This window comes from Agelaius phoeniceus, chromosome 6, assembly GCF_051311805.1.
Source record: "Agelaius phoeniceus isolate bAgePho1 chromosome 6, bAgePho1.hap1, whole genome shotgun sequence".
In the NCBI taxonomy this organism is placed as follows: domain Eukaryota; kingdom Metazoa; phylum Chordata; class Aves; order Passeriformes; family Icteridae; genus Agelaius; species Agelaius phoeniceus.
Window position 1 is genome coordinate 43,593,094 of NC_135270.1, and position 10,549 is coordinate 43,603,642.

At 37.1% G+C, this 10,549-nt stretch overlaps 1 protein-coding gene across 16 annotated transcripts in view; it reads left to right on the forward strand.

Annotated features, from left to right (window-relative positions):
* Positions 1 to 9,025, forward strand: part of NRXN3 (neurexin 3) — an 868,815-nt gene extending 859,790 nt beyond the window's left edge. For 8 of the 16 annotated variants that reach the window (XM_077180572.1, XM_077180573.1, XM_077180579.1 and 5 more), the window contains one exon: positions 6,072 to 9,025. In XM_077180572.1, coding sequence (XP_077036687.1) covers positions 6,072 to 6,373 — 302 coding nt within the window. In that variant the 3' untranslated portion in view covers positions 6,374 to 9,025. Of the gene's footprint in view, positions 1 to 5,447 lie in introns of all 16 variants that reach the window. The other 8 variants (XM_077180566.1, XM_077180568.1, XM_077180569.1 and 5 more) reach the window with 2 other exon arrangements.
* Positions 9,026 to 10,549: the final 1,524 nt, after the last annotated feature.

Genomic DNA, 10,549 nt, shown 5'->3' on the forward strand with positions numbered 1-10,549 from the left:
TCTTTTAATAAGAAATTATCGTGTTGATACAGGGCAGGGGAAAGGTAAGGAATTAGTTCTCTGCCAAGTATTCCATATTAAAAATGGAGTCACACTTCAGAGGAACATCGAAAGAATAGAATGAAAATTGCAAACTTTGGATGCAGAATTTCAAGTACCTGCAGGAATGGATGAATTGTGCAGCCTTTATGGATGACAATTTAAAGCTCCTCAGTTGCAGCTGGAAAAGAGAGACGATAAGGTATGTTCCTTATCATCAGCAGCAGAAGATGAATCTTTCAGGCTTCCTTTTTGTGTGCCTTTTGTCCTGTATCAGTTTGATGCCTGAAACTCCACTGAAGTAGTTGTAGCTCTAAAGATGAAAACCACCAGCTGCCACAGTTTTTCATGTTGTTTTATTTATCGAATTTTTTGGTGCCCTCTGCATTCCTGGCTTGCCCACACCATCCTCACAGTTCATAAGGCTTCTATTAAATTTTAAACACTCCATCTTTTCCAGTGGCAGAGGACTCTGACTAGAGCTCAGCTCCAGAGGTATGAATTATATATCTATAAATACACTCATAAAGCAAAAAGCAGGGCAGCTCCAAGGCTTAAGTAGACCTTTTATACCCCCAGTTCTCTTGGTAGTTTAAAGAAAAGCACAACTCCATGAAAGTAGTATATGTGTTATGTTAAAAGGCTAATTTTTAATTAATATATGTACACTTTCTGGAATGAGAGGGCCTAGCAAACCACTGGGCTGTTTGCTATAAGATTTCCCACCTCACAGACTTCAGTTCTCTCAGAGCTTCTTCCAGTTTGGTGTTAAGTTTTTTTGGGGTTGGGTTTTTAATTTCATCTACACTGTGGATGAGTTTTGCATCTATGTCACTGCAGAGGAAGCGATTTTATCTGTTTCTCTTTTGTTTAGTTCTTTGGCATTCTGTTGTCAAGAGGAGCTTTTTAAAACACATATTTCTATTCAAGAAACATCTATTCCCTGCTTAAGGGAGAAAGCACAAAGTAGGTGAAAAATAAATCTGGAAAATCCCTGTGAAATCTTTGGATTGCTAAAGTAACCCTGAATTCAAAGCATACCGGTGAGCACTTTTAACAGGTGCTTAACAGCCAACAGGAAAAAAAAGGGGAGAAAGAAACCTGCAACTACCAGGAAACAGCCTGTATCATTCACAAGCAGAATCTAAAAGTCTTACATGAATATTTGTTTGAAAGCCATGAGCCATGGCCCAAATGGGGTTGCAGCCTTGCTTTTTTTTTTTTTTTCATAGAACAGAGCAATTTGAAAATTGAACCTGTAAGTTTTATTCAAGGCTGCAAAGCATTAATTTTGAAGTTGAAAACTGGGTAAACATTGTGAGGAGAAAAGAAAATTTGACATACATAAAACCTCTCTCAAACATATTTCTCTTCAAAATTGTCATTGTTTTTCAAGGGCTCCTCTAGCTCTTTCTAGAGGCCTAAATCTATAAAACATTTTCCTTCCACAGCAAACCATTCAGGATCCAAATCCTGCATAAGATATTCTTGACAAACAAGTTTTAGTTTTTAAAATCGTTCAGTGTTCACCTTTAATCTGATGTGGGGCCTGGGCAAGAGACATCACTGGCTCCAGGCAGCTTCCTGCACCCTCAGCCATTCTTCTGTGAAAGATGATTCCCCCTACACACACACTCAATCTGCTGGTCATCAGACTCCCTCTCATGTCTCTTACCTGTAGAAATGTAGTACCACTTACAGAGGTGCTTGCAGGTATGATATGAAAGTCTGCAATTGCTCCATAGATATTGGTGATCATATTTCTCACGCTTTCCTGGGAACTTTTCAGGATTTACATTCCCTGTTATCCTTAAATAACACATTTCTCTTAAGCTGAGTGGCATTTTTATCATGTCATTTTTAAGGATGTTTTTATTCCCCTATAAATCACATACCCCAGGAAGTATTCATTGTGCTTGCATCCTGTTAAACTTACAGCTTCAAGTTTGCTGTGAGGTTTGCATAGATGCCTAACAATGCAATAAAAGAGAAGCCAGATTTGATACCTAAAGTGCTTTTTCTGATTTACTGTCACACAGCCTTTTTTGGCCTCAGTTTCTTCTATTACAGACAATTAAAAAATTAAAAATCAAAACATTATTACCATCTTTTCATCTATCTGATACATCACGAAGGTAAATGTAATAAATTAACTCCTTAATGGAGAAGTGACTCCTAAGGAAGGAGCTTAAACAGTCTCTATTTCTTGAGTATGCAAGTAGCCATAGTGTGGATCACTGGACAATTTGAAATATAAACTAGTGATGAGATTAAATAATTGAATCAAAATTAATCCAGTGCTCCTGGTATGAAAGTTATTTCTCTCCTCACATACATTGAGAGATAAAAGCTTTGTAAAACTTAGTCCTGACTTTGTCTTATTGCCTTCCATCCAACAGACTTGCTGGCATTGAAAATCTCCATCACTTATGTAAAACCCGAGTTATCATAGCAAGTCTATCAACTTTACTTCATATTTCAAAACAGCTGTGATCATTTTTATAATCCCAGTAGTTTTGATCATTATCTCAAGTCCTCAATAGCAACAAAACTATATAACCATGACCTGCTTTTAAATGCAAAAGGATAAATACATATTAAATATAAGAAATGTCTGATTCCTTCCAGAAAATTAATCATTAAGAGGACCAAAATAACGTCTTTTTGGATGAAAGCTACCCAAAATATTGCCCCAATGGGTAGCAGATTAACTACATACTGATGCTGTAGGCCAGTATAATAGCTTTTAAGAACAAAGGCACTTCAAGGCTCCAGATGAGCAATTAAAAGCTGACAAACTTTTTTCTTCCAGTTGAGTGTCACAGATGATGAATAAAAATCACAGATGAGTATTGCAATTGAACAGTAAAACACTGATCTTAAAAAACTGTTTAAAGGAACATTATCTATCCCTGACTTTCTGGAACTTAAACTCCAGACTCATGTCATTTGTTGCAATCCTCACTTAAATTCTGTTATTTTTATTCATTTTTTTACCAGGCTCACAGATGATCTTTCCCCCAAGGCATACTCCAAGTTCATCCTGAGACCACCTGTTTGCATAGATTATAGATGCTCTACTCAAGCCATGGATAGGCCTTCTGGACATATATAAATCATATTATATGCTCTAGTTTCTGCATTGCTCAGAAAACAGCTCAGATGCATGAGCACAAAATGCAGTGTAGCCATTTGGCAGACTTCACTGTAGGCTTTTTTACATAATTTTTTTGAAAGCATGTAGTTTAGAGACATTGATACTTATTTTTTCAGTCTCTCTGCAGTAACAAAAGAGATATATGAACATACTGAGAAAGCTCAGAAAACTAAACAACATGTTCAAATTGTCCCTTTGTATCTTAACTTAAAACTAGCTTTGCATGAAAGTATGCAAGGTACCACATTTATTATTTTGGCATAATATCTACCCTGGTACCTCTGAGAGAATTCCAACTGTTTCAATTGATTAAACTGTGTCACCACTTAGTTTCCCATTAAGGAAAAGAATAAGCCATATTGCTATTTCAGCTATCCAGATTTAATCAAACTGTTAAGTACCTTTTTCAGTATATTTCTATCTCCTATGTGTAATTTGTTCAAATATATTGCTCTCCAAATACATTTAGAAGGTATTTTGATTTTAGACAATATTCCTTATAGACATTCCATAGACATTACTAGCAGAATTCAATGGGAAACAAGTGCATATAATATATAGGGTAAAATTGAGAGAGTAGAATTTTTGACCCTGATGAATTCAGCATTGTAGCAATGCCAAACTGCTCATTAGCAGTTATTAATACATAACTAAAACTGAGAATTATTTATTTAGAAACTACAATTCCTTTTGTACATTCTCCTTAAGCAATGGTGAGTATAAATCAAAATTTCCTGTGCATTAGAAATACTTACTGAGTTGCACTCCTTTGAAAAGATCTAGGTGATTCTTATTATGTTAGCTGAACAATTCGATTTATATTTTAAGCTGCTTTCTTACATGGCTAGGCAAAGAAAAATTACCCAAATGAAAATCTATACACAAACTTTCAAAATCAATATAGTTCACTCTAAAAACAAATTTTTGATGACCTGTATGTCAACAGAAGACTATATAAACAGAGGTGGAGGAATTAGACAAATTGATAAGATTCCTCACTTTTTTTTTTTTTTAGTCCATAATATAAAACACTGGAGTTTTAACTGCCATATACTCAAAAGTAGAGGTGCAGTCACATTATGATATAGAGACAACAGAAGGCTATTACCCAACAAGTAGCAATATTGCTGCTCAGAATCCAAATCACAGAAATGATACACTGATTTTCTTGTTTTATTTGCAGCTTATATTGTTGTAAGGTAAAAATGTTACATCTATAGCTTTATTGTTCTTCTTGAAGAGGAGACCATTAAGTCCACCTTGTTTTCAGCCCTCTGTAGGCAGGTAACCATCATGTTAGAAATCAGTAGAACTGATTGCAACTGTCTGCCTGTCAAGAAGAAGTAACAGTAGGTGTGAAGACAATTTCTGCAGACTCAAGTGCTAATTTGGTTCATCAAAGTCCTTATTCAGTTTTTTTTTTGTCAATCCCTATAAAATCTATTTTAATTTTTAATCAAATTATAGTAAATGAATATCAAGAAGAATGGAAGATGAAGATAGCATGGCACTAGTAGCCCCAAAAGATGCAAGGAAAGGGACATTCCTAGTGTCAAACAGAATGCTAAAGAAAGATTAAAAAGAAATGAGAGAATAGAGCTCTCTACCTTCATGGACCCAGTAAGTACTTGGTTCTTATTCCATCCCTCACATTCATGAATCTTTCCACAATTTAAAAGCCAGACAATGATAAGGAAGAAATGGATGAATGGACAACACCTTAGGGAAGGGACTTATATACTGCTACAGAGGGTGAGCATATTAGAATGGCAGAGAAGAAATACCACTGTTATTTTAAATGAAAATAATCAGAAGAGGAAGGTTCATCAACTGGCAAGATGAATGGTTGAAAATAAAGCTAGGAGAACACTGGTCTATGGCAGTCTAAAGTAATTAATTTAAATAGTCTTCTAATCAAATACTTGAAAAAGATCACTACCAAAAATTGATGACCACAGAGTCACTTGAGAGTATCTCCAAAAATAAAAAAAATTGGATCAGTAAAAATTGAGGGTATTTCACTGTACATACCTAGCATAGGTAGGAAATGGAGCATTCACTTTGCCGATGCCCGAGCAGGGTGGGAGGGAACAATGAAAGGCAGCCCCAGGAAAGTATGTTGGTAGTGTAGCTAGAGAGAGACACCTTTTCATAATGCCCAGATCCTCTCTCACCCTTAAGTGAACTGAAAATGGTGCATTGTGTCATTAAAATGTACTAATCTTTTTTTTTTTTCTCTTTTCCATCCCAGGAGGTGAATTAGTTATCCCTCTACTTGTAGAAGACCCTTTAGATATCCCTCCTATTGCTACTCGTGCACCTTTCATTACACTTCCCCCTACCTTTCGCCCCCTCCTCACCATTATTGAGACCACCAAAGATTCCCTGTCCATGACCTCTGAGGCGGGGTTACCTTGCTTGTCGGACCAAGGCAGCGATGGTTGTGATGATGATGGCTTGGTGATATCTGGGTATGGCTCAGGGGAAACCTTTGACTCTAACCTACCCCCTACTGATGATGAAGATTTTTACACCACCTTCTCCTTGGTAACAGATAAGAGTCTTTCCACTTCAATCTTCGAAGGTGGCTACAAAGCACACGCACCCAAGTGGGAATCCAAGGACTTTAGACCTAACAAAGTCTCCGAAACTGGTAGGACTACTACCACGTCTTTGTCCCCTGAGCTGATCCGCTCCACAGCTTCGTCCTCGACTGTGATGATTCCCAAATTGCCAGCCGGCAAAATGAATAACCGTGAGCTCAAACCCCAGCCTGACATAGTCTTGCTTCCGTTGCCCACTGCCTATGAGCTAGACAGCACAAAGCTGAAGAGCCCGCTAATCACTTCCCCCATGTTCCGTAATGTGCCCACAGCAAACCCCACGGAGCCGGGAATCAGACGGGTTCCGGGGGCCTCAGAGGTGGTCCGTGAGTCGAGCAGCACAACGGGGATGGTCGTCGGCATTGTGGCTGCTGCCGCCCTCTGCATCCTCATCCTCCTGTACGCCATGTACAAGTACAGGAACAGGGACGAGGGGTCCTATCAGGTGGACGAGACGCGGAACTACATCAGCAACTCAGCCCAGAGCAACGGCACGCTCGTGAAGGAGAAGCAGCAGAGCTCAAAGAGCGGCCACAAGAAGCAGAAAAACAAGGACAAAGAGTATTATGTGTAAAAAAGAATAATTATTTATATATAAATATAGAAATACTTAATGAGATTTAACTGAGATATCAGAACCATTGCAGCAAACGAGATGATTGGGAGATATCGTTTGTGGGAAAAAGTATTGGGAAAAAATTTCAGCAGTGACTGTTAATGTCTAAGTCCTCACTTGGAGTCAGCAAACTTTGCCCTTATGTATTATAAAGCACACTTAGCGTTCTGGAGATGGCGCGCACAGCTCTGCTCTGTTAGTGAACTTGGACATCTCCAAATCTCCTCCTCCGCTGAACTTTCTGCAAAGGTAGAAGACTTCATGGCTTACTTGTTTCATATCTCCAAGTGAGTCTTTAACAATGTTCGTGATCCCTGACTGTATCAATAATTTTTCAGTTTACTTATTTAAAAAAAAAAAAAAAGAAGGAAAAAGAAAAATATAAACATTATTAAACAACAAAGATATATCGAACAAACTGATCTGGCCGTGTCCAGCATACACATAACTTTTCGAGATTGGAGGAGGGGAATAAATGAGTTTGGAGATTGTTGGTTTTTTGGTTTGATTTTGTTTTGTTTCTTGGGTTGCTTTTTGTTTGGTTTCTTTGGTTACTTTGGGTGAGGGAGGGAAGAGTGGAGTGGAATGATGTGGGGGGTGACCCAGGACACGAGACGAAATCTCGGAAAAAAAAATCCATAATAAATAAAGAGAGACTATTGCCGTATATGAATTCAAAAGCTACCCATGGTGTTTACTCTGCATATCTGGTTGTATTGTCTCTAGAATCCATCATCTTGTAGTAAGTTGTTTGCTAACAATGCAGTGACAGTGTCTGATGAGTGGTGCTGAGGAAAATTGTCATGGAAAGCTGGTTCTCTTGGATCTGGCTCCAGTATTTGCAATTGAACTGAAGAGCAGATGGGTTAAGGTCTGTTCTGATCAGTTATTGGCTTTATTTGAGTATAGCACTCAGTATGCATTTGACAACCAAAGTATGGTTAATGGGATTCGGAGATTCAAAAAAGAATGCTTAAAAGTTATTAACTGTTCTGAACTGAATATACTGTGCAAAAGTAAAGGAGCCTTCCTCTGGGATCTGGTTCTGTGACGCTGCAATGCATGCAAAAAATAATAATAAATCAGTTTAATAAAGTGATCAGAAAGACACCACTGGAGTTCAACTTGTGACAAGACCAATGAACATCAGAAAAGCTAAACACTTGTAAAAGAATGCAAATTACATCGTTTTTTTGACATATAACTGTTTTTCATATGTAATATTTTAATTTTGTAGCTTGACATTTCAAATCATCTCTGTCTTTCCATTTGCCCTATTCTCCCTTTTCCTTCTCTTTTATATAAAAGAAAATAAATAAAGCTGCTGTGACACACAAAAAATAATAAAGAAAAATTAATTTAATAATTTAATATATATATATACACACAGATATATTTATCATGGTATGTTTGATGGGACGGCTGGAACAGAAGTTCTGTTATGGTCTTAATGAGGAATAAGAATGTTCTTGAAGAACAGAGTAAAAAGAAACAGACAACAAAAGCAAACCTTAAAATGTGAAGGGAGCGTGTGTTTTAGCTTTGTCACAGTTACCTGTGTCAAAAAAAAAAAACCTGAAATTTTGTTTACATATTTTACTACTATTTTTTTGCTAGTATAATTTCTATATGGATACCCTAATGGTGTATATAATGTTTTATGGTTAAATTGGGAATGTCTTATGTTTTATTTAACCTATTTAATTTGGTTGTTTGGTTTCTACATTTTCCCAGTTATTGTGAAAAGGATTATCTTACTGTACAGAACAATAGTGAGGTGGTTTGACGGCCATGCCTATCATGTGCAAAAAAGTAGATGAGGGAGAGAGACAGAGTGGGAAACAACAGAAACCAAGACGGGTTGAGAGCCCTGGGATATCAGAAATGAAAACTTTTGCTGTATGCGGATGAAAACTAATCAGCTGTTTAGGTTTAGAAATCTACTCTTGCTGGTGTTTATAAGTCGCATGAATATTTGACTTTGAAGAAGTTTCATCAGATACACACACGCACATGGGAACTTAAACTGAGAAAAACAGTCTTCTCAAGCACATAGAGAAGGCACTTTCATGTTAACAAATATTTTCAGTGCGTGTATGTGTGCGTGTGTGTGGTGCGTGTGTGCGTGTGTGAGGTTGAGCTTTTTCTTTTTTATTTTTTATACTAAAAAGATAAAAAGACAGGTTTTAAAAAGGTATGAAAGCACGATTTTAGATGACTTAACTGGCCGAAACTATATAAAAGTTGATTATATCTTGATGTCTGTAAAAGATTGCTGTTCTTGGAGTCTTGGAGTCTTGTGAAATGATTTCCTGCTTTCTTTCTTCCTTTCCTTTTTGCTTTCCTTTTTTAAGTTAAAGGAAAAATATTTACAGTTTCCTTTTTTGTGTAAGTTTCTATTGGACAGTTTTTGGGAACATGTGCATTTCTGTATGTGGGCTACTACCATATCCCTGTTGCTTTATGGACAACCTGGAGAATTTTTATTTGAGTTATCGTGATGTTATTGCTTTTCTTTCCTTTCTTTTTTCTTCTTCTTTTTGATTCTTTTTCTTTTCTTAGTTGCAGTTTGTTTAAAGATATGCTTAGCAATAAAATGTTCTTCCCAAAGCCCTGGATCTTCTGCGTTTTTATTTCCAAAAGACTTCAGGGAAATTCCAGACCTTTAAAGGTGAAAATATTCTGTGATGCAAGTATCCCCCATCCCACAGGAGTGTCTAGCCACCAATTTACAGAATCATGTTCATGTTTGCATTCTTCTTTTAGTCCAATGAACCTTTTTTCTTTCTTTTGCAGAGATATAAATTAAACTTGAGTCTGGAGTCTATCTCATACCACTTCTACCACCTCAGTTGCATCATTCTCTGTAGTATGGGTTTCAGTTATTTCAGATAAAAGCATACCTAGGACATTGACTTAGTATGCCCTTTCTTATGTGCTGCCTTTGAAGTGTGTAGCTCTTTCAATGATGTTTATGGGATTCTTGATTCATCTTTGGTCAGGAGTCAGTGGTAGATTCTTTGAGTGTTCACCTCTTTCCAGTTAACCCCAACTACGGTACTGAATGTTCCTTGTCCTACTGGGCATTATAGTCTGATTCTGGCCATCATGTAAAATTGCCAATACCTTATCATTCAGCAAGTTGTACAGAACTTCAGTTCATAGTGGCAGTGTGGGGTTTTGACAGATTCAAGCTTCCCAAGCTATCTGCAAGGTTTTTAACTTTTTACAGGCATCTGGAGTTCAGCCAAATGAGTATTTCACAGCCCTTTCATTTTCAGCCAGGGATGACTTCTTCACCTTTTTTTCCCCTAGGTGGAATCCATAGGTCTTTTGAGCAGTGTTTCCTCAAGTTTCATTTACAATCAAATTCGACTTAGGATAAAATGATTGTTCTGTGATTTTCTACATTGTTTTTGCTCACATTTGCATAGGCGAGAATATGTATGTGTACATACATGTGAGGTTCTTCAACTGTTTTCAGTTCTTTTGTGAATCATGTTCTGATAGATTTCCACATGTATCAAACCCACAGGTCTGGTCTAATCTTCACTCATTTCCCTCCCAAAATCCTTAAATTTCTGAGTGATGACTGGTACCTAATATTTCCAGTACTGGAGCAATCAGCTGGTATGTGAGAGATATAGATCTGAACCTAAATATCTCTTCTAATATTGCCAAAAATTTCCTTATCACCAAGCAGTTGGTGTTCTGAAAAAATATTTTCCTTCCTCAGTACTTCTCTCAAAACCTGTTATACTTCATATCATTATGAAATATTGTGTGAAGCAAGAAATTTCAACCTGACTTACCCTAAACCCTCTGGCTGTAGTCATGCTTTTTCTCATTTTTTCTGTCATCTAATGACCATTTTATTACTTAGGCTAAATGAAAATGTCAGAAAAGAGATTTCATTGCTGCCTAAAAGGCTTGGAATTATTGTATGTCTTTGGCTCATCACAGAACCATAGAATTGTTGAGATAGAAAAGGGCCCCTGGAGATCATGTTGTCCAAGCTCTACCACCCCAAAGCAGAGTCAATGGCAGTAACTTGCCCAGGACTATGTCTATTTTTGTTAATATCTCCACATGTAAATGCTACAATCTCTCTAGGCAACCTGCTCTGTACAAGCA